The sequence below is a fragment of the Eleutherodactylus coqui genome, chromosome 5 (assembly GCF_035609145.1).
Source record: "Eleutherodactylus coqui strain aEleCoq1 chromosome 5, aEleCoq1.hap1, whole genome shotgun sequence".
Lineage (NCBI taxonomy): Eukaryota > Metazoa > Chordata > Amphibia > Anura > Eleutherodactylidae > Eleutherodactylus > Eleutherodactylus coqui.
This window is the reverse complement of record NC_089841.1, coordinates 57,789,490-57,813,868: the sequence shown is the minus strand read 5'-3', so window position 1 is coordinate 57,813,868 and position 24,379 is coordinate 57,789,490. Positions and strand designations below refer to the sequence as shown.

Genomic DNA, 24,379 nt, shown 5'->3' with positions numbered 1-24,379 from the left:
TGCCGTTTCTCATAGTCGCAGTCTTTACATGCAGTGCTGTAATTGCAGTTTCTCATAGTCGCAGTCTTTACATGCAGTGCTGTAATTGCAGTATCTCATAGTCGCAGTCTTTACATGCAGTGCTGTAATTGCAGTTTCTCATAGTCGCAGTCTTTACATGCAGTGCTGTAATTGCAGTTTCTCATAGTCGCAGTCTTTACATGCAGTGCTGTAATTGCCGTTTCTCATAGTCGCAGTCTTTACATGCAGTACTGTAATTGCAGTATCTCATAGTCGCAGTCTTTACATGCAGTGCTGTAATTGCAGTTTCTCATAGTCGGTCTTTACGTGCAGTACTGTAATAGCAGTTTCTCATAGTCGCGGTCTTTACGTGCAGTGCTGTAATAGCAGTTTCTCATAGTCGCGGTCTTTACGTGCAGTGCTGTAATAGCAGTTTCTCATAGTCGCAGTCTTTACATGCAGTGCTGTAATAGCAGTTTCTCATAGTCGCAGTCTTTACATGCAGTGCTGTAATAGCAGTTTCTCATAGTCGCAGTCTTTACATGCAGTGCTGTAATTGCCGTTTCTCATAGTCGCAGTCTTTACATGCAGTGCTGTAATTGCCGTTTCTCATATTATGTTCTTGGAAAATCCTGAATCGTTGCTGTTCTAAAACTGCAGTAGCGATAAAATAGCAGCCTAAACCACATGTATTTAGTCCCTGCCGCACCATTACCGCCCTCAATGACTGCCCTATAATAGAATGCTGCACATAAAAGGGCCGTTGTATACATGTACTATTTTTCTCCTTTGGTTTCTATAAAAGATGATTGCAGTCAGCTCTGCTGCTCTATACTGTATACAATCTATGGCCTGGGCTGCCATTATATAGCTGTGTCATAAACATTGACATTGTTGTAGGTTCATGTTAATATAGTGCTCTGCCAATAGATGGCGGCACTGTCAGCTTCCATATCATAGCCCAGTTAGCAGCATGTTATGCTTTCTCTGCATAGCACCGTCTGATCTTTGTAGGCTCATGACCCCTCTAATGCATATTCTAGGAAATTTGCTAGGAAACAACAAATTGCTCTTTTATAAATGCAATTTGCACTTTTCCAAAGTATATATCAGTTCAGAAATGCTGTTGTGGCGGTTTACCATTTTTGTGAGATGAGCGGTGTAATTAGAAAAAAAATAAAAATTCCATGATTTTTGTGTTATATTCAGAAATAACATTTTTTTTTTACATGTCTGGTAGGTAGCTGTCACACCTCAGATATGTACGCCGCCATCTGGATGCAGCAGATGTACAGCCAATATTTAGAGGTAAAACCCATCACTTCAGCAGGATTAAAACGATTATCCGGGGAGGGTCCAGCAGTGCTGTCATTCCTGGTCTGGTTCTGACATCGGGGTAATGTGATATGGATTCCGCTTCCCCTTCTACTTGTCGGTGACACCACAAGGTTCTGACTGACTTATTTCAATAACTAAGCCAGCCACCTTTTCGGTCTTGGCTGTGACAGAAGGCGGCCTGCTTAGTTATTGGAATAAGCCAGTCAACCAGCTCCTTGGCAAGAGGGAGGAGATCCATGCCACGTGACCTGGTGTCAGAAGTGGAGGTACTATTGGACTCTCGGACTAATCGGGTGAGTATTTCCCTCCCCTCTTAGTGTTGTTCCTTATTGTTTGAATGGCTGCCCTCGTATCCATTAGTTCACACTACAATATGGCTGCCTTTGTTGTACGTAACAAGCTTGCTCTATGTAATCTTTTGGGTCCTGATGACATCGTGTTGTCAGGTTCGGTGGCTTTGGAGTCTTGGTGCCTGCACTACTGGTCCTAGTAACCGGGCAGCAGAGGTGCGGCGCAGAGGAGCCTCGGTCTTGGTGACCTCCCCTGGCCGCCGTGATCCGGTAACCGGTTCCGGGCGTGCCCTCCCGTGCTGAGGGATTGGCGCCTAGTTAGCTGGGTTGCCAGGGATGCGGTGGGTTACCATGACACCCGGGCGCGTTCTTTCTGTTGCTGCCTGTCTCAGCAGGCGCTGGGGTCTGTTTCTCCCAGCGTCCTGTGATTGGGTCCTGCTGCTGTCAGGCTCCCCGCCCCAATCAGCTGCTGGGGCGGGAGTTCTGACAGCATTTAAACTGCTCAGTTTCCTCCAGACCTTCCAGTGTATGTTTGGTCTCCAGCTACACCCGCGGTTCCTGTATTTGATTCCCTGTTTTGACTTGCTTGCTTCGGACCTGACTTCGACTTCGCCTGACCCCTTGTACCGCGTTCTCTCCTGTTTCCGACCTGGATTGCCTAACCTGCTTTTGTGTTTGTTTGCTTTCCGGTATTTGTCTGTGAGTCTGACTCCTGCCCCGCATCCCTAGTGAGCCTAGGGACTGTCGCCCAGTTGTCGCCCTAGGGCCTAGCCTAGGGGGGCAAGTAGGTAGGGACAGGAGTTGCGGGTAGTTCAGAGACTTCCAGTTACCGAGATCCCAGCTCCTTGACAGTGTTATGGGGAAACTGTTCCTCTTTCGATTTAAGAAAAAAATTTCCCACGCATAGAGATAAGAATGAGTCTTCTTCCTTTATAGGTGCACAATCCATGTAAATGAGTGGAGGAATACTCCTCCACCGCACCTCCTAATGAAAGGATCCTACCAAATAGGTGACGCTGTGAAGGATTACTCTACTATGCATTTATTTGTTAGCATTCTCCCCCCCCAGACTCACATAAGTGCCATTCCAAGTTCAGAACAGTTGGGGTTAGTCAAAGTGACTGTGTCGAGATATCGATCCCGTGCATAAAGAGTAGAGATGAAGTTAGATTGGAGGTGTTGCCAACCAGGTAACCACTTCGCCCAGAAGGATGGTCATGAGAAGTTGCATGAAACGACAGTAAAAACTCTGCTACACAGCGCAAGCCTCCAATGAAGATTAATAACTTGATTGTACAAAGGCCTCTTCCTCAGTCAGGCTGAGTCTGTTCTTCGTCTGTATTGCAGCCTGTCTGAGGAAGAGGTCTTATGTTTAGAAACGCGTTTCTTTAGTGCTTTATACATAAAGTTGTTGTACTTTATCCACCGGGCAAGAGTAACAACTTAATTGAAACGCATTTTGCAACCTAAGACCTCTTCCTCAGTCTCAGGCTGGGATATAGGCTAAAAGCAGACTCGGCCTGACTGAAGAAGAGGCCTCAGGCCCTGAAACGTGTTTCTTTGTTAATGCTTTATTCAATACAGTTATTCATCTTTATCCACTGCGCAAGAGTTTCTTTGTTATAAGGTTGTGCCATGTAACAGGCAACATCTCAAGATAATAGCCTCAGGTTGTTCTTACACTGTTATCAGTGACTACATTCAGACCATGCAGTGAATGATGTGAATAATGAACTGCACTGCAAATCAATAGTGTCTGTTGGGGGGGCGCCGTTGGTTTCCGTTAGCCTGATGGGTATTAAGCTTTAGGCAAAAACCTACATTGTGCATTCCCAATCTAAATGTAAACCATGTCAAGACACACAACATTTTTCGTAATGCTCACGCAATGCCATGAGTTCATGAGCGGCCATCACATTTTGGTATTCTGCCTCGATTTCAACTGGTCATGATTGCAGAGATCAAGTCGACCTTTTGTATTGTGGTCACCTTGACTTTCCACCCCTGATATTGATTAACTCAGCCCTCATCCTCTATGAAGGTCGGCCTACTCTTCTAGCACGTGACGTCATCTTCCCAATCTTCTGCAAATTTCACATATACTGCAATAGCAAAAACCCTCTACGGTTTGACGGAAAGGATCGAAACTTTCTAGCAATGTTTTCTCAAGACGGTGGTTGTGTTTCCACACCAGCAAGACCTCATGCATTTCATATAAACTGTGGTGAAGTTGGGAGAAGGACACACTTACCATGAACCCATGAGCTCGGGGAGATTATTTATATTTCAGTCCAGCCCGGGCTCGACAGCTCCAATAAAAGAAACATCAAGTTCTTCTCTCTATAAATAAAAAACAGCTTTAAATGGAGAAGCCTTTCTAACCGCCCCTGGGCCCGGTGAATTACAGGTCAGCAGTGCAGGGTGGGACTCCCAAATCCTTCTGTGAACCACCTTCAGTCTGTGAAGCAGACCATAGATAAATACTGCCTGTTCGGCCTTAACCCCCTCTCCGCCTGCGTGCCAAAAGAGCAACCACATTCCTTGTCCTCGCTTCTCTTCTGACGTTTTCTTCCTTTTGGCTTACGAAAGACAAGATATTGAAATATTGCGATTCCGATCATTCAGATCACTAGCTATGACGCTGGACTGACATCCAGACTATTGGGCATTAGGAACAAAAATTCCATTAGCCTAAAAAAGGTAGGACCTGATAGCCTAGTTCTACTGAGAGTCAAAACCTGATATATCCCAGTCCCTCTTAAATAGTACTCGGGGCAGGCACAGTTGCTCAGTGGTTGGCACTGTTGGCCTGCATTGCTGGCATTCTCAGGTTTGAATGCGACCAAGAGCAATATTGGTATGGATTTGTATATTCTCCTGTGTTTGAGTGGGCTCCCTCTCAAAAACATCCTGATAAGTTAACCCTCGCGTCGTACCATGGGGTCTAATAGAGCCCGGCCTTGGTCACTGCAGCCCTGCACTTTGAAACTGGTACCATACAAGGTTTTCAGGGGTTGTCCGGTGTTAGAAAAACATGTCTGCCCCCCCCCCCCCCAAAGCACCGCCATTGTCCATAGGGTTGTGTCTCAGTTCCCATTCACTTCAGTGGAGCTGAGCTGCAATACCACATACAACCATATGCACAAGGGAGGTGCTGTGTTTCGAAGAAAGCAGCCATGTTTTTCTAACCCTGGACAGACCCTTTTAAAGAGAAGTTGCTTCTAGGTAGAATACTTCTGTTGTGCTGGAATCCTACCTTGACCAATCTGGATATGTGTGCGAGCCCCAGACGTCACTGCCGTATAGGAGGATTGGGGCGACGATACGGGCAGAGATTTTAAGTGCCCTTTTACACTGAATGATTATCGTTTAAATTCGTGGTGGATCGTGCAAATCTGAATGCTAATCGTTCGATGCAACCGTTGCCGGCGACTGAACGACAAACTGGAATTCATTTGCTTACCGTTCGTCCTTCAGTTTGTGCAGGCGTAAAAATCAAACGACGATCAGTGTGTGTTAACAGGCAGTCGTTCGCCCATGAACTGCTTGTTTGCAGTGAATGGAGGTGAGGGGGCTGAAAAACATCTCAGACACACTTCATATCTGCGCCTCTCATATCTGCCTCTAGGCCCATTTACACGGAGCGATCATCTTTGCATAACTCTAAGTAGCTAATTAAATGCAGGCAGAGCGGGATACCGCCGCGATAGCTCCAAGAACAAAGCAGCTGTTTTGTATGAGCAAACAGCTGCATTGTTCCCAGAGCTTTCAGCTTTTGTCCTGCTGAGAACTGCCAGCAGGATACCAGCTGAAAGAATATGATCTGCGCCACCCGCTGAGAAAATCCGTATGTGGCGCTGAGAAGAGTCATCTGATTTCTAGCTTGCTAGATGAGTGAACAGTGCACGATGGCTGGACGTTTAGACGCAACGATTATTGCTCAAAAGATGGCTTTTAAGTGAATTTTGAGCGATAATCGTTGTCTAAATGGGCCTTATCTCATATCCCATCATGTTAATCAGTACAGTGGCTCCCCAGCAACCTAATTGACATTTGTATATAATACTTTAATAGCCTCAAACCAGTGACAGGCAAAAGAAGCAGATAAGAACAACTAGTGCTGTTGCATCGCAACAGAAATACTCCCCCGCCGCTATACACCCCATTGCACGAGCTAATAAAGCGTTCACAGGTCACTGTCCCCGTCTGTGTGAAAATGGGTTAATGGCCTGGGAGCAGGAGGCGTCTGCCAGCTTCTTTCCACATATTAATAGGGATTTTGGGTCGTGTCGGCTGCATGACACGATGACAATAAGCTCCAGGAAATCCTTGCCTCTAATGCAATGGAGTCATTGAGAGAAAATTCTTAAGTTGCTGTTCAGACTGACTGGGATTAAAGGGAGCGGAGTCTGTGACAGATGGCCCTTCTCTCAGACTAATGCATTAGCATGGCACAGTCTGCGGGGGTGACAAAGACATCAGCAGAGGAGACGGCAAGGCAGCGTCAGCCACAATAGCAACAGGGGGGGGGGGCTGGATAACAATTATACATTTGTTAACTAATTAGGGCTGTGTCAATCTAAAGCCTTTATTAATTCCTTTAAGAAAGCTCAGGACCGCGCTGCCGTGCTGCTTCTAAGCAGATTTAGGCAAGGTGGCTAAATACTGTTACAGGGCTCTGTAGATTATTTTGTGTCACCTTTAGGCTGCTGCCATTGTATCGAGTATTTTGCATTTTCCAGTTTTCATTAAAGAAATAGTCCTACTTTGGCTGTACTGTCCTACCAAAAGTAATTGGACACCTGAGCAAGAATCAAAAGTAGTTTTTATTTCCATACGTTATTAGTTGGGCTCTAATGACATCGGATACTCTGTGGCATACATTCTACTAATGTTTGATACACTTGAACTGGTATTTCCCTCCATTCATCCTGCAAACGTCTAGAGAGCTCTCTCAAAGAAGATGGACGCTGTTCATATTTCCTGTCCCAGAGATGTTCTGTAGGGTTCAGGTTGGGACTCTGAGCAGCCGGTCCAATCATGGAACATCCATATCTTTAAACCAATGTAATGCAGCATTGGATGTGTGACAAAGTGCATTGTCTTGTGTAGGAAGTATGGCTGACCAGAGTATTACCACATTGTCGGTAGCACATTATTGTCTAGAATGTCAGGGACACCTCCATGTTCATGGGTCTTACCACTCAAACCAACCGACTGAGACCATGCCATGTAAAACATCCGCAGACCATAACAGAACCTCCACCGTACTTACCTGTTGGCACAACACACTCAGGTAAAAGGCGTTTCCCAGTGTCCATCTGATGTGAGGATGGAGTAGTGTAATTCGTCACTCCAAAGAATGTTCTTCTGTTGTAGGGGGTGCCTGCATCGCACTTCCTGATGGGCGGCTTGTGTGCAGCGGCATAACCTGTATATGCAGTAGTGTGCGGTTCCCATCACAAACTATGGCTGACACCTCCAGGGGTCTGCATCTTATGTAGCATGGATTAGGATATGTGACATGCTAATAAGACCCAATCCATTCTACTGATTGAAATGTCCAAATACTTTTTGTCGAATAGTGTGTCATTCGTAGGGAAGTTCTCCGAATAAATTCTTTCATAAGTTGTTCAGAAACCAACGACTGTGGCTTTACACAAACTACGTTTGATCCACCGGCGACTAAATTTTTGGTAAGCTCAACCTAACCACTAACAATTTTATTATTCGCCTCTTTGTTGGTGGCCATGTTTGCACTATATGGCTATTTGAATTCGCTGTTTCATGTGATTATTCAGCCGATGGTCGTCCTTTTGTAAAGGTAACTTTTACACAGCGATGAAAGCCACTTTTTGTCGAGTCTCTTCCCTCTTGCTAAAATAGGGGGAGCCAAGCATCCAATCCCCCCCATTGCTTCCTTGTACACTTAAGTTGGCCATACACTTCACATATCTGTTGGAAAAAGAAGAAAAAAACGCTTGTTTGGCTGCTATCCCTCCCGCCAACCCTATACGCATTCATGCTCCTGCAGATTCCTTTGCTGGCAGCCTATCGCCCCGAAAACAAAACAATCAAGCATGTTGAATATCAACACCTCAGCCCAGTTTTTGCACGATATTTGCGTTCGGAGAAAGTCCGGACACCCCAATACATATTAGGTGGTCAGCCAATCCAGCTGAAATCTTTAGGCTTGGCTAACATGAAAGGGGTTGTCCAGGGACATACTTACCCAGTCCAGTGGTGTTGGAGCATCCGCTTCTTGCTTTAGTCCAACACCAGGTCCCATCGTATGGCCCTTTCTGTTGCCCATAATATGGTTTATTCAAGGAGGGGAAATACCCAACCCAATCCGGTTCAGCAGTGCTGGCGCCTGGTCATTTAGTATGGTGTCTTCCTCGTTCCCCTCGGAACCCTTTTACATGGGCCGATAAGCAAGAAGATGTTCCCTTCATGTTCGTCATCCAGTTTCTGCCCTGCGTATTGGCCTGTATAAACAGACAGTCGGTCATTTAATAACCACTACCTGCTTACTGTGAATGGAGGTGGGCGGCTGGAACGGCTCCCTACCCGCTACACCGCCATTTACTAATAATGCTTGTTCCTGTGTAACGGCACTGGACCATTTTTGCTGGTATGGCTTATTGGGTGTCTTATCTTGAAAGGTCATCCTGTGTAAAGTAGCCCATGCCCCTCTTTAATTGTCGGTAATGTCATTGCAGGAGTAATTAAGTCAACCCCCCTTCTCGAACGGCAAATGGTAAGGGGAAGTAGGATTTGGGGATAAGCCGCTGTCAGGGGTTTCTGGATGAGCGTGCAGGAGGGGCTGGCTTAGTTATTGAAATGAGCCAAACATGGACAATGGAAGGGTTGTAGCACGATACCCAGTCCCGGATCTGGGAAGGAAGTGGAGGTTCTTACACCGCTAGAACGGGTAACTATTTCCCCTCCCTGGATATCCCTCCTGATCTAATGTGTTTGTCACCTTTAGACCTTATGCATAAGTGTTGTCTAAAGCCTAAAGCAGGTAGCGTCGTCTTATATACAGCTTGGCTCGTTACAGGGGTTGTCTTCATGAGATGATTCCTTTAACACAAGATCATCAATACCTGATACAGTGCAGTTCTTTTTATCCGGCATCCAATAATTCAAATAGTTCAACTCTTATTTTCAGCATGGAAATGCAAAATAATCCATAAATGCAAAAAACGTGATATAGAAAATACAAGATATGGCAATATTCGGGAGATCCATAAACAGCAGCTTGTTGCCAACAGGACCAAACGGAGAACAGCCTGAGCACAAAGAAAGGTGAAAATAGCTAAAAAGATTACGAAGATGTCGCATTTTGCATTTGCCGACTATAGAGCCAACGTTAATCGGAGCTGGGACAATTCACCGGAGCGTCCATGGCCTCTCCGTTCTGCATCCAAATACTGTTTATATTAATCTCTTTAGCCCTGGGGGTGGTGATGGTTTCCTTTCTGACGAGTCCACATTAACAGAGGTCAGAGGGGTGACACGCGTGTCTCAGGGCTGGAATTGTGTGTTTAATTCAATGTATTCACTTTGAAGTTGGAGAGGCAATCCGGTCGGAATGAGACGCTTCCCCGAAATAAAGGAAGGCTTTGGCAATTTCTATTGTGGAAAGATAGTGTTGGAAATTTGGAATTAGGAAATGCTGGGTATTTGAGCATGTGCCAATAATAGGACTTGTGTCTGTAGAGGAAGACCGCGATACAGTCTGCCCTGTGGCACCAGATATCGACATCCAGGGACCTACCCACCCAGGTGGTCTTTATATGCTGCCTTTTGCTGGTTACTGAAAACAATTACTAGAGCAGAACATTGTACACCCTTGTTTTCAGACCACATGGACAATCCTCCTATTTTGGAGTCGTCCTAGTCTGTCAAGGTGAGAACAGATCCAATCAGGAGTAAAAATACCTTTAAGAAAGCTGGGTGACCATATCTGGTTAGTACATGACCGTTCCACCAACTCTCCATGAAGATTACTGGTGCCCAGTGGGTCTTGGTTAACCGCTCTCGAAGTTTTAGAAGTGACATCACTAATTAAGGAAAGTAACCTGAGTGATGTCACACTGTCCAAATACATTTTATGATTTTACAGAATTTTCCTTCCTACTCAGTGAGTCAAGTGACACCTGTGATGTCATCTCTCCAGCTATGACTTTGTTTCTAAATAGTGATGTCATTCTTGTAAAATATGTTTAACATGAGTGATATCACACTGTCCATATGCAATTTACGAGATTGTCCTCACTTCTCGGTGACAGTGATGTCATCTCTCCAACTCGGACCTGTATTGGCTTACTACCAGTATTATCACCCTGTCCATATACCACTTATGATTTATGGGAGCGACATTGCTACTTACAGAGGCTCAATGCGAGTGATGTCACACTTGTCTAAATACGCTTTACCATGTACAGGATTGTCCTCACTACTCAATGAGTCATGTTACACGAGTAATGTCATCCCTTCAATGATCACATGTATTTGACAGGAGTGACATCACTACACATAAGCCATGTGATATGAATGATGTCACACTATCCGTATACAATTTATCAATTACAGGTAGTATTGAGTTGGAACAGTAGAAACCTGTTTTGAGTCGAACTTTGCTAAAAATTCGATTCAGCACGAAGTTGAACCTTGGAAGGTTGGTCTCGGTCAAGCCCAATAAAATGGCTCCTGCTACTTCCTTACTTTTCCCTCCTCTTTATCTTTTATTCCTTTTCCTGCTTCTTCGTCCTGCCTTCAAAACAGCTCAAAAGTACTTCTACTCCTAGGTGACCTAACAGGGCTTTTATGACTCTGGGACAGTGTTCTAGACCAGTTTGAGGAGGTGTTGGTGAAGATTTGGTTTGAACTAATTTGGACTGAAAATTTTTGGCCAAATTCAAGAAGTTTGAAAAGTTTGCTTTTCACCATTTACAGGAATGCATCACTAATTTATTAGCAATTTGACACACATGATGGGACACTGTCACTATACAATTTGATTCACAGGAGTGTCATCACGATTTGAAATGGATCATGACAAGTGATGTCATAACTCTCCCAATAGACTTTATTCCACAGGTGTGACATCACTACTCGCAAACAGTCGAATGCCTTTACTTTTCACCAACTGTTATATTTTACTGGATTGGTATACCGATCACTAATATCACATTTTTGGGGCAATTTTTTAAAGCCAGTGGCAAAATAGCCTAAATTGTGAGACGTTATATTGCGCAGTTGAAGCGCTCAGGTTGGGTAGTTATGACGCTTACGCTAGAGCCGTCAGTCAAGGCATGGTTTGTGATTCGAACAGGTCTGATCTGGTCACCCGAGGGTATGTAAAGGTCTGGTCTCCGTGACACAGAATTACAGTATTCTCAGCTCTCCAAGTCTGTTTTATTCCTGGGCATCTCTCCTAGAGGCTCAGAATAGCTGGCATAGTTTTCTGCCATCCGATAGCCCTTTCCTAGTGACACAGACAAAAATGCACTTGTGAAGAATTTGTTGTGGGCTGTGGGAGTATTGGAGCGGCGTTACTATGTGTCAGAGCTTCTGTGTACATCCAAGCACATAACCTCGCTGTGCACCTCCATTGTGACCGCCCTGCAGAAGTCAAGGATTTGCCACGTACAGGGAAAGTCTATATGACCGACCAGTGCTTCTCGAGAGGAAATGATAAATTAGTCCGATAAGTCATGCTCTTCTCACGGTGCTTGTGCTACTCCAGTAGGTACAATATTTGCTTCCAATATTGCCCATTATACATACATGTCGTATCTAAGGATACCCACTCCGATCATGAGATGTAAACCAGCAGGAGATTGTAGGTGAAGAATGATGTGGAGGCCACCCAAACACAGACTCTCTCCATTTGTCTAATTGGGACCTAGGAAAATGGCTATTCATGTGATCATTGGGGGTCCTTAGAAAGTCCTAATGCCTATTCATATGATCATTGGGGTCCTTACCGAGGATATTCATCACCTATCGTATGGATAGGTGATGAGTTTCTTCTGAGAGAACACCTTTTAATGGGGTTGTTGAGGACTTTTACTATTGACAACATATGTTCATCCATAGTTGATCAGGTGGAGAAATGGAACACCTTTTGGACTCCAGGCGGATGGCGAGCAGATAAAATCCAGTTGTAAATATAAACAGATGATTAGGTGCTACCGGCCTAATACATTGGCTGACTGTGGGTCATATTGGCGTGCCTGTATGGGTTGAAGAGGGGTGAGAGAAAACTAGGGCTCTGGCACAAACTGTTATGTGTCAACTGAAGATGGAAGACAAAGTTGGTCTGATTTAGAAATGCACTTTATGCAGAACCAACAGGTAATGTGTTTTGGCATACACAGACCCCTTCATCAGACTACTGGATTACTAATATTACCGTCACATAAAAAGCACAAGGAGTGTTAAGGGCTAATTTACGCGGCCATATGTCGCACGTATAGTATGTGGCGCTGAAAGCCCATTGATTTCTGTTGTGCCATTCACTCCTGTCCTTTTTTCACACGTATTCTGCGCATGAAAAAAAAACACTGCTCTTTACGTGCCAATATAAGCAATAGTGATTTAACATGCTTAGCAAATACTCATTTACATATGTATTTGATGTGTACTTTATATTTTACACTCGAAAAATATGCGTGGAATAAGCTTGATACGTACATCCATGTGAATGAGCCCTAAGAAGTACAGAAACAAAGTGGGACGTAAAAGAAAAAAGAATAAACAAGCCATTAGAGGATAGGCCTTTAATAGTAAAGGCCCTTTTACACACAACGATTATTGCTCAAAATCAGTTCAAATGGCAGAAAGTGAGCAATATCGTTGTGTGAATGTAGGCAGTCATGCACTATTCGTTCACACATAGTTGCCCGTTGGTTATTAGCCCGCATAAAAAACATCACGAAGCCGCTCAAAATTTATTCCATTTGAATGGCATTCCTGCAGTCTTTTGAGTGGCTTGCCGACTTGGGGGGGGAGTAAACAATGTACTCACTGTGTTTTGCCTTGCATACATAATGAGTACATTGTTTACTCATGACAGGAGAAGACAATGGAATCCTGCCAACCATATAGGCCCTCCCATAAACACACGCCCATTTGAGCAAACCACTCCTACTGAGTTTACTTTAGCTAATGAGGGAAATGGAAGTGATTAAAAGCTATCATCTGTACATGTAATTTTATGCAAAAATGTCGTCAGTTCGCTCAGCCGTGTGGCTGTTTTAGCGATAATCGTTGCGTGTAAAATGGCTTTAAAAGTCTCAGACAACTCCTTTTGTCTATTCACTGTTATGTTAGAGGGGTTGTCCACTTTAAAAGTCCCATGAAAATAAACTGACCACAGAGTGTCTCCTTGCTGGGGCTCACAGCGACCAGCTATAATCTCAAACGGATGCTTTCAAAGTGCGGCTCCCTAGACGATCTGCTGATCATCCTAGGTTCCTCCCTCCGTAGAAAGTTGAAGCTGTGACAAGGCAGTCATTTCCCCTAAAGTTACTGGTGCATTCAAGTGCTTCAGACCAGCAGCTGCTTGGTCACCATTCTGGCTTATAGAGGGGTGTTCCTAAGTGGGCAGCCTCTCCCCCTATAACATCCATATGGCCAAATAAGCAATATGGACAGGTATTGTCTTCGTGAAAAAAACCTGTTAATGTACCTGAAAGCAATTAGTTAATACCCCTGCAATGCCGATAAAGGAGAAATGAAGTATTACATAGTCCTCATTGAAATAAATGGGTTGCTTTTGTAATGCAAGGACATGCAGAGTCCTGCAAAGCTAAGGACTCTTTGTAACCACTCTACACTTCTGCTAATTGATGGGGGTCCCTGCTGAGGACGCAGAAATACCCAACGGCATAGTTTTCTTTGAAAGTGATCAAAATAGGTAATTTAACATGGGGCACCCAAACTTTTACCAATGACTGTAGAAGGATCATATTGAGTAATAGGCGGGGAGCGAAAGGCTTGATGACCTGTCTAGTAGCCAGGACCCGGTGCTTGGTCTTCACTGCCATTAACTGACTCTTGACTTGAGTCTCACTTGTTTGCAGTGCCAGTGGAATGGGGAGCTGAGGTCCTTGTCAGCCATTAGGAAATTGGAATAAACCAACCATGGCTGGACCTTTTCTCTCCAGTATCCCCATACAGTAGCTGCATCTATAGTAATGCCCCTTGTGAAATAGAAGCCCCCTCCCCTGTCCTGCCGGAGCCAGTTATCTCCCCTCCAGCCCTATCACACTACCGCTTCCTCAGGAATGTTATCTGGGATCACACACCATTTCTTTCCTCCCCTCACTTCATTATCGAGTGATTTCCACTTCTTCCAGCCTGCAGCTTTTACAAGTCTCCTCCGCTATCTCTGCTACTCTGTCACCTTCCACTCTCCCAAACTTGTTTGAAGAAAAAAAGTTTCCACATTAAGATTCGCACAAACTTGGCAGGCGGCAGTTGCTTAAAGCGTACCTGAGTTTTCAGCAAGTTTCTTAAAATACTCCGGGTTCTCCTTACCCACGCATTTGCTATTTGCACGCTGATTCATATCTATAAGGCTACATTCACACGAGCGAGAAACTAACGCAAGTTTTGCGAATTGCGAGACCCACAAAGCTCACACAAATGACTTCCATTCTTTTGAATGGAGTCGTACACATGAGCGATGCTGCAAGGTAAAAAAAAAAAACGCTGCATGTCCTTTTTTGTGTTCCTCGGGAATGCATCATCCATTGATGGTCTTGTGGAAACAAACACATCGCACTCTCGTGAACGTTATATTATCTGGTGTTAGTCTGTATTGAGAAACTCATTTATGCCTATCGCTGTCAGAAATCTATGTTGGGCGATACTGGTGACCGGCGTGCGCGTGGCACAAAACTGGGCCGGGGAGGTGTGGCGCCCGTCTGACTGCCCTTCATAATCCTATCTTGTGCCAATCAATGTGTTTATCTCTGTCACAAACCTATATTGGTCTATATTGGTGAGAACTTTTGCTAGACATTCCAAAAGGTTTCAGCTAAAGTTTCAATATTTGCCATAATCGTTGCTGTAATTATCTTCTATAATAAAAAGGATCACAGAGTGACACTCTTTTTCAGTCATGCTAGGTGTTTCTGAGAGAGACTGATATTCTGCAGCACACCCGCAGGTCATGTATGGGACTGCAATAGAGGAGGGTATATAATCCTATGTTCACTAATCTATGAACCTTTCATAGCAACATGAAGACAAAGCCCACATTTTATAGATGGTACGTGATCCAACTGATCTTCTAATGTCACCCGGCCCCTACAGATGACTTTGGACCTCACACGTGAGCATCTAACATATCATCACACTGCAGAGAGGAATAATTTTGCTCATTTTCCAAATGAGTGCAGCATTACATGTAGGGCATTGTACACCTCTGGAATATTTCTGTAGCCTAAATAAATGTATCCCGCGTGATGGCGACATCGGAAAACGTGACCTCATTGCTGCTCGTCGCATTAAACCAATGAGAAGCCACAGTCGGGCTCATGTGGCTGCTGTTTTTAATACCATTAATGACTGCCATTTAAACATTGCAGATCGAGGTGTAAAGTAACCAAGAACTAATCCAATCAGACCCAGGCTGCTTCACATGTGCGCCAGATGGCCACGCGGAGCGTTCACATTAGGAATGACATGCAAATATTTGAGGTTATTACATCGGTAATGGGAGCTCGAGACGAAGATGGAGAGGAAGCAGGAGGAGTGCTCTTACAAAGGGCGGCACCTTCTTAACGAGGTACAACCTGTACCCCAGAATTTTCCCTGTGGTGCCCATCTGTCTGGTTATAACCTATGTGAGCTCCTAAGCTATTTGCCTTTGCATCGCTGTGTATAGTCCTTCTGTCTTATCTGCACTGTAAGGTAGATGGCACACCACTGCATTGCAAAAATCTCCAAACTGCACCCATTAATGGAATATCACCACCTTTTCCCCCTCCAATGCCGTCATCCTCTAAAAGGAAAGTCAGAGGAGCATGGGGGTGTATTACATAAACCTGGAAGAGTCCGCACAGGAATATACTGGACACCCATCTAGCAGCACTGTAGGACCTCCTTTTGGCCTTCAGCAATTCATTGTGGTGTCCATCTGGAGGTGTCATGACTGAGGGTGTGTGGGAGCACATGCTGCAACCACTATGACAGGAAGGGGTCATCTATTCATGCTGCTTGTGCCAAATTCTGCCCATTCATTTGACCAGAAGATGTTTCTCCACTTCTCAGTGATACAGTGGTTGTGCTCTTTTGCCCCCTGGAGTCTCAGATTTCTATTTTACACAGTAATGGTGCTGGAAATGGTTGTCTATTGTGTAGCCCATCCATGCTAAGGAACGAGTTGCCCGTTCAGCCACGTTAGTTGGAGCTGCAGCGTTGTATTGGGCTGCAATTTGCTTGACTGTGCAGTTGCCTGTTCATCAAAACAATTCCTTACATCCTCTGCTGACTCCTTTTAGGCGATGAGTAGTTTCAGTCCAAAGGATCCCCTCTTGCTCGATGCTTTTTCTCAGTCACACCTCTTTAAAAGTCGCTCAGATCGCTGGATTTTCCCATTTAATCAGGATTCACACTGAAACTGATCCATGAAAAATTAGATCTTACGCTGCACTCCGGGGTCACGGTTCTAATTTCCATGCAGGGAAGCGCCAATAGTGTATAGTATGTAGAACCTGCACTACCACAGCTCACCTGTGTAGACTACCCGATGATGGCGTTTGCTGTCTATGGCAATCAGGTGATTGGAAACAGATCACCATTCGGAAGGAGGTTGCCCAGATGGATAGCTTAGTCATGTTTCCATTCCTCACATTGCTCTGCTTTGCATGGCTGCTGCTCCACCATGGATGATTTTGACCAAGTTCCAAATAAGTCCGCTTCATGCAGAAGATTCGCACCTCGTGGCTCCACTGAAGGGACTTGTGTTCCTGATTCCCAACTGCTCAAGAATCAGAAACTAGAAATATCTCAAGCATTTAATCTGTGTTCATCCCTGATCCCCCCGCAGGACTGCAGCATCTCCGTACGCAGGCTCTCAGCTGGCTGGCCAAACTGTGGGGCTATAAATCCGTCCCAACGACTTGTTGAAAAGCTGATAATTACTACAAAGCTTCTGTCTGACATATGCTCAACATCTCCTCGCACAAGCTTGTGTCTTGTCCTCCACATGTGTGCAAAGGGAATACACAAGGTAACACAGTGTGAGGAAATAATATGCAGGAGGAAGGTCTGTTAGTTGAATTACTACTGCAGCTTGCAGAATAGTGAGTGCAGCTCTGGAGTATAATACAAGATGTAACTACGGATCAGTACAGGATAAATAATGTATGTACATAGTGACCCCACCAGCAGAATAGGGAGTACAGCTCTGGAGTATAATACAGGATGTAACTCAGGATCAGTACAGGATAAGTAACGTATGTGCACAGTGACTCCACCAGCAGAATAGTGAGTGCAGCTCTGAAGTATAATACAGGATATAACTCAGGATCAGTACAGGATAAGTAATGTATGTGCACAGTGACTCCACCAGTAGAATAGTGAGTGCAGCTCTGGAGTATAATACAGGATGTAACTGAGGATCAGTACAAGATAAGTCATATATGTACACAGTGACTCCACCAGCAGAATAGTGAGTACAGCTCTGGAGTATAATACAGGATCAGTATAGTATACATCATCTAATGTATGTACACAGTGACTCCACCAGCAGAATAGTGAATACAGCTCTGGAGTATAATACAGGATCAGTATAGTATACATCATCTAATGTATGTACACAATGACTCAACATCTTGTACAGATTCTGATCATATACACACTGTAATAGGAGATGAACATCACCTTCTGTATTATCCGCTGTTGAACCAAGTTATTTGTCACTTACAATGATTTTGAAAGAAATCTGATATCTGACAGTTAAAATCTTATCTAAATGTTTAAGAACAGCTTAACATCACAAATTGCATTCTGATAGGCGTTGCAGCCATGGCTCTCTGCCAGGTTTGATAATGATTGGGCCACTTGGGGACTTGATTGAAGATGCCTGAAGATTATTTGTGGTTGTAAATCCTGTGAGATGTGGCAGGTCGCGACTTCACGTTGCAGTATTTTTGTTTTTTTCACAGATTAGGGTTTTTTTGCAGCATTCTGAAACTTTTCTCTCGTCTTTATTTTCAGCAGCTTCTCTTATTTGAGTGAAATAATCAGATAACGTGATGTTCCTGTTATGTCAGGAGCCGAGGGTGATAAAGCGGTGGTACAGACTAAAAATACCATTGTGGGTCTTATCTGGTGACAAACCTGTTTTATAGAAAACATATTCTAAAGGCAACCATAACACTTAGACCAATGGTGGCCAAACTCATTGATGGGACCAGCCAATCTTCTAGTGTGCATGGTGGTATCCTAACCCACCAATACCCACTCACAGATGTCAGGTGAACAAAGGATCAGACATGTTGAACTGCAGCATGCACGATCCTTTGGGGACACAATCCCCTGAGCTGCCAGACGAACAATTGAGAAACACCAAAACGCACATTAGATATACTGAAATAGTCCGTTGCACTCAACTCATCTAATATGTATGGACACCTATAACATTTACCCCCTAACTCCAGTTGTTTCCTTCCATGTTGACAACATCGATTGAGGACTGTGAGCTGCTTCCAGGGGTGGTTTGGGTACCCAAAGTGGCCCTGAAGAAAAAAAATTACAGTGGCCTCATGTTGGTCCAAAACCGGCGGTAAGTGGGATAAACACAAGTAGGTAGGGGTTTGCCATGTTGGCAGTAGGAGGGAAGAAGCAGATGCAATGTGCATAGCTTGCCGCTGCTACAAATTATATACGAAGCACAGAAAACCTAGCTCACCAACACGGAGGCTGGAGATTGGCCACAGCAATCACGTGACTTGATCATGCAACCCGAAAGTCACTGGGAGACAGGAGCCGGGAACACTGCTACAACCCAGAGGAGAGTATAAGCCTACCCATTCGCCCCAGGACCTGACCGGCCTACCGGGATTTTTCTAGATTTGGAGTCTATGGCCAGTCCGCCCATGGATGCTTCCAACACCCACTTGCAAAATTGAAGACCCCCCAAAGACTTTAGTATAGTGAAGGACTCTTAATCACTCCAAAATGTGGGTTATTTACATCACACAGTGATGAGACTAAAGACATCTTATCTCTGGTCTTGAACTGTGTCCCCTTCAAAGCTTTACCATTATGCGGGCAACTACATTGAAGATCCATTCAAATGAGTAGGTCATTGCAGCAGCCCCATACTTAGCCAGTTAACTGGAGTGCCACTACTGTGCAAGTAAGACTAAGACGAGGACCAAGAAGTCTGATCCCACCAATAACCTAATGATGGGCATATCTTAAGAAAACGTCACCAGTTTGGTGGGAATAATCCTTTAAAAATCGCTGTAGAACTGCTGTAATAACTCTGAGTTCTAGCCTTAGGTTAGATCACACCCTGAGCAACATTTGTAGCGCCCTCTCCAACCCCCCTTCCTAGTCATAAGAAATAAAAAAATATATATAATTAAAATAAAAATGAAAAGGATAGATGACAAATGATTGATTGATGAGGGTCCCACCAATCATGAGAATGGGATTCCTAAATTCTCCTGCATGAATGGCGCAGCGCTCACACATGGACAGTACTGCGCCATTCTTACCTATGGGACTTCCGGAGATAGCCGAGCACCTGTGGTTAGGTGATAAATCTCATTCATTGGTTTTAGTAATACTACATGCAGCGCCTAAAATAACAATATCATACAGTGACCTGTTAATGCTTTATCATACCAGAGTACGGCTCTGTTCCATCAGACATGTACATTGGGAAGTATTATCTGACCTATATCCCCAAAGTCTGTCACTGAATGCCATACCGTGGCATAGTCTTCAATTGGCCACGACGAGTGATTGTGGTGCCCACTACATAGAAAAACGCTATCTGCTGCCCTTTCCTGTGCAATTAAAAAAAATGCCAAAATGACTTCTTTTTTTATTTTTTTGGCTTCTGTCAGATGAGTGTGGGCCTATGGATAAGTTTGACATTTCTACCAAATAACATCCCCCAATCTGTGGGTGCAGCACAGTGCGGTTACCCCTGAGGGTATGACGACTCTTACATGGTGCATCTTTCTGGCACTTCTTAGTATCTTCTTGTATTACACTTACATACAGCGATCCAGAGATTAGGCAACATGTTGACATTTCGTAGATGTGTAACTCGCCATCACGAGAAGTGAAGCAATCTGTCTCGGCAGCAAAAACGGACAAACCGTCGTCTCATTGTAGCAAACTGAAGGAACCGCACTTGAGGTTTACTGGTTTCCTCTTTTACTCCATAAGTGAAGCACACGTCTGTCAGGTTCCTCTTCTTTTTGCCGTTTGATTACACATTCTGTTTCCTCTTTCGCTGTCTCGTGCGCCCCGGCTGTTGTGGTTTAATTTGTTATGTCTTCTTTTTGTGTGTTTTGCAGAAAGATTTTGCCGTACGAGAAGAGCTGCACAAGTCTGATGTGGAGAGCTGGTTGGGTTTCATCACCTTCCTGTGTGAAGTTTTTGGCACGATGAGGAGTAATACGGGGGAGCCTTTCCGAGTCCTTGTGTGTCCTATCTATACCTGCCTTAGGGAGGTAATGACCGTTTTACTTGTTACATCAGAAAGGGGTTGTCAAGTTGTAAACCCTTGAGGGCCTATCCTTAGATTGGGTCATCAATAGTAGATCAGTGGTGATCGCTTGCCTGGGACCCCCACCTTTCAGCTGTTCGCCAGGCTAGTGTGCTCGTGCACTGAGCTGATTTCTACAGGAAACTGACAGCTCCGTTCCCAATGCAGTGGTCATGCTTGGTATTACAGACAAAGGTCTCATTTATTTCAGTAAGAACTTTGCTAATACTAAGCCTGGCCATTGCATTGGGAATGGAGCTGTCTGTCTCCTGTAGAAATCCGCTTAGTGCAGTAGTGCATTAACAAGTCATCAGTGAGGATACCTGGCGATTGACCCTCACTGATCTTTTTTTGTTGACCTCTTCTGAGGACAGGCCATCAATAGTTTACAACTGGACAATCACTTTAAAGATGGCTCTTGGTTAAAAGGGTTGTATCAGAATTAGCGTTTATCACCTATCCATATAGATCTGATCGGCGGGGGGTCTCCCCGCTGAGACACTCACCGATCCCGGGAACAGGAAAACCCATGTCCCCATTTAACCAATTCCTACCCCCCTTTGAATTGTTTCCATAACTATAAAAATCCCTTTAAAGGGGTTGTCTCACGTAATGTCATGCAGTTACGGCTCCTTGCCAAAGTGAATGAAGTGGGTAGCCGCGCATGCGCACCACGGCTCCATTCACTTCAGTGGGGACCCCTGGAAATAGCAGAGTTGCATGCACGAGTATTCCTTCCATTCACTTTAGGACTGTGCCACGGCTGAGGTGTCTGCCTAAGGCTGGGGTCTCACGGGACGCATATTCAGTGGACTTCTCACGGAATGGCCACACCCACAAAACGGCAGAATTCTGCTGGAAAAGCGCAGCTTCAAAACCCGCGGCCTTTAGCTTTTGGCATTCCGCTGCGGCTTTCTCTCCCCGTAGAGAGGAGAGAGGCTGCTGCAGAAAAGAGAAAAGAATTGACATGCTGCGGAATTGAATTCCACGCCGCATGTCAGTTTTCGTGCGGCTTGGCCACAATGATTGGCCGCAGCGTGTGGATGAGATTTTTTGCAAAATCTCGTCCACTTTGCTGGCTACTCCCGGGATTAGGAGCCGCGGGTGGAATTGCCATGCGGACTTTCCGCACGGAAATTCTGCGGCAATTCCACCCTGTGTGAACCCAGCCTAAAAGGTAAAATCTCTTTTAAGACCACCCCAAGATGATGCCACGACGCATTGACACAACGGGCAAATAACAATTGGCTAGTAGCCCTGACTGTTGATGTTTCAGCCACTCACCATAATGGCTTAAAGGGAAAAAATGCAGCATGTGTTTGTTTTTTTTCATATTACGGACCGAAATGTCCCATTGAAGTCAATGGATACACATTATACATACGTGTTTACCACATTAAATCAAAGAGCCTTGTTGCGTTCTCATTTGTGCCTGTAAATACGTAGTGACCGCTGTGTATTTACGCACGCAAAAAAACTGAAGAAGGTGAAAATGTACGCCGGTCGCATTAATACACAGCATATGTATGCACCCGGATACTCTACGCCCGTATGAGTGAATCATTGGTGTGCGCAGTTGCAATGATATATGCATAGATGAGATATATATATATGATATGGTTAGAGGTTGGCTACTTGTGACCGTCATTGGTGCCGATCACATAACCGTCTCTTGACCAGAGGAGAGGACGGGTCGCCGATCTTCACCCACTAACGGCGGAGTGATACGCTTATTGCCGTCACTATCAGCTGCGTTCTTTGTGAACCAGACTATAGTCATGTAATACGATGGATTAAAGTGCTTTTACACGAAGTCCCCTTTACCTACTCACTGGCCAAAAAACGAGCGAGCAAGCACTCATTCATCAATTTTATCAGCTCCTTTTGTGCAGCAGTATCGTTATCATCAGCACATCACCCCATGTGAACGGGGGATGTGCTGTCTACAATGATGAAACTGTATGCAGGACCACGCATCACATGAGTTATCGCTCATCCCCAGTAAGAATCGGTCTATGTGAAGGCCAGTTTAACCAGGGCCGATCTCGTTGATCAGCACTCTTCAAAGGCTTTTATTGAGCCATAAAAAGGGGTCCTTAGGTGTTCCTCCTTGTGTCACCACAAGTGTGTCCTGGACAGGTTAGCAGCTTTAGCGGTCCTCTCATAAACCGTATACAATAGACTGGTGTGTCCTATTGCTTCTCCAGAGAGAGCTTGGGAGGTTAATGTCCCTTTAAATAGACGTAGCCTCAGGATAAAGCCCTTTTGCAGGGATTATGCTGGGTACAGAGGTGTCCTCGGGGAACTGGCACACATCAGTCACTCTCGCTCTCCTCCTGCCCCTGGAGACATCAGGCCACTCCTGGAGGGGTCCCAAGTGCTGAGCGTTTGTCAGACTTTCAGGAATACATTTGGAAAAGTGATTAAACATGTAATCTTCCATAGATGTTTACAGTGTAATGTGCTCAACGCACATTTATACCGCGGCCGAGGCAAGCAGATTTACTGCGAGCACCATATGGGGGGATAGAGAGATTTCCCCGATTTTTAACAACAACTTACTAGACACTGAAAAGTTATGGAATTTACGATACTCTCGGTATCAATTCTTCATCATGGTTAATATGTCTGCTTGCAGTTATTGGATGGAAACCTTCCCTTTTGAAATCTAGACTGGTCATGATCACTCAGATACACGACTCTTTAATAAGACAGAGCTCTGATCACTGTACTATAACAATCATGCTAGATATTATTGGAAACCGTCAGCAAGCATGTGCAGTCATGGCACTTTAGAATAGTGAGTGCAGCTCTGGAGTATAATACAGGATGTAACTCCGGATCAGTACAGGATAACTAACGTATGTATACAGTGACTCCACCAGCAGAATAGTGAGTGCAGCTCTGGAGTATAATACAGGATGTAACTCAGGATCAGTACAGGATAAGTAATGTATGTACACAGTGACTCCACCAGCAGAGTAGTGAGTGCAGCTCTGGAGTATAATACAGGATGTAACTCAGGGTCAGTACAGGATAAGTAATGTATGTACACAGTGACTCTACCAGGAGAATAGTGAGTGCAGCTCTGGAGTATAATACAGGATGTAACTCAGGATCAGTACAGGATAAGTAATGTATGTACACAGTGACTCCACCAGCAGAATAGTGAGTGCAGCTCTGGAGTATAATACAGGATGTAACTCAGGATCAGTACAGGATAAGTAATCTATGTACACAGTGACTCCACCAGCAGAATAGTGAGTGCAGCTCTGGAGTGTAAAGGCCCATTTAGACACAACAATTATCGCTCAAGATTTGCGCAAAAGCAGTCTTTTGAGCAATAATCGTTGTGTGTAAACGCATGCACATTCGTTCAGCGATTTGATGGGAGTGTGTAATCGTTTGGCGGGGCGTACTTTCAGCGGGCTAAAGGCAGAGCCTTTAGGTTTTTGATAACCGCACCCACGATTGTCACAAGCCAATAGAAAGAAGCCCTTTTTTTCGCTTCACTAAATGCGCACGCCTTTCAAAGAGACTATCGCTCAATTATCATTTAATGCTAACGCTACACAACGATAATACAACGACTGACATGCCGGCCGCTACCTCTACTTCCCAACGATTATCCTCAGGTTAAAACATCCGTCTTTAAAAGTAAAACCAGCGCTCACTTTTGTTCGTTACAACTAATTTTGGGCGATAATATTTGTGTCTTAATGGCCCTTAATACGGGCTGTAATTAAGGATCTGTACAGATTAAGTAGTAATCACAAGTCCCCCAGCTTCTTATGCAGACTATGTGAACTAATGATGAAAGGCGGTCACAGAATTCACTGGTCCTGTTACGGAGTTCTGTTGGTGCATGGTGTAGTACACGTATGTTAGTAGAACATGTATGATGGCAGCGGCTGGTCTTTGCTCAGTCCCAGCGTCTGTCACCAGACGTAGTAGACATAACAGACTGGCGTTAATGAAGCTCAGCCCGAGGCAT

General features: G+C 44.6%; 1 protein-coding gene across 5 annotated transcripts in view; it reads left to right on the top strand.

Moving 5' to 3' along the window:
* Positions 1-24,379, top strand: part of CTIF (cap binding complex dependent translation initiation factor) — a 214,335-nt gene that overhangs the window by 171,768 nt on the left and 18,188 nt on the right. For all 5 annotated transcript variants that reach the window (XM_066602577.1, XM_066602578.1, XM_066602576.1 and 2 more), the window contains one exon: positions 20,195-20,350. In XM_066602577.1, coding sequence (XP_066458674.1) covers positions 20,195-20,350 — 156 coding nt within the window. The remainder of the gene's footprint in view (positions 1-20,194; positions 20,351-24,379) is intronic.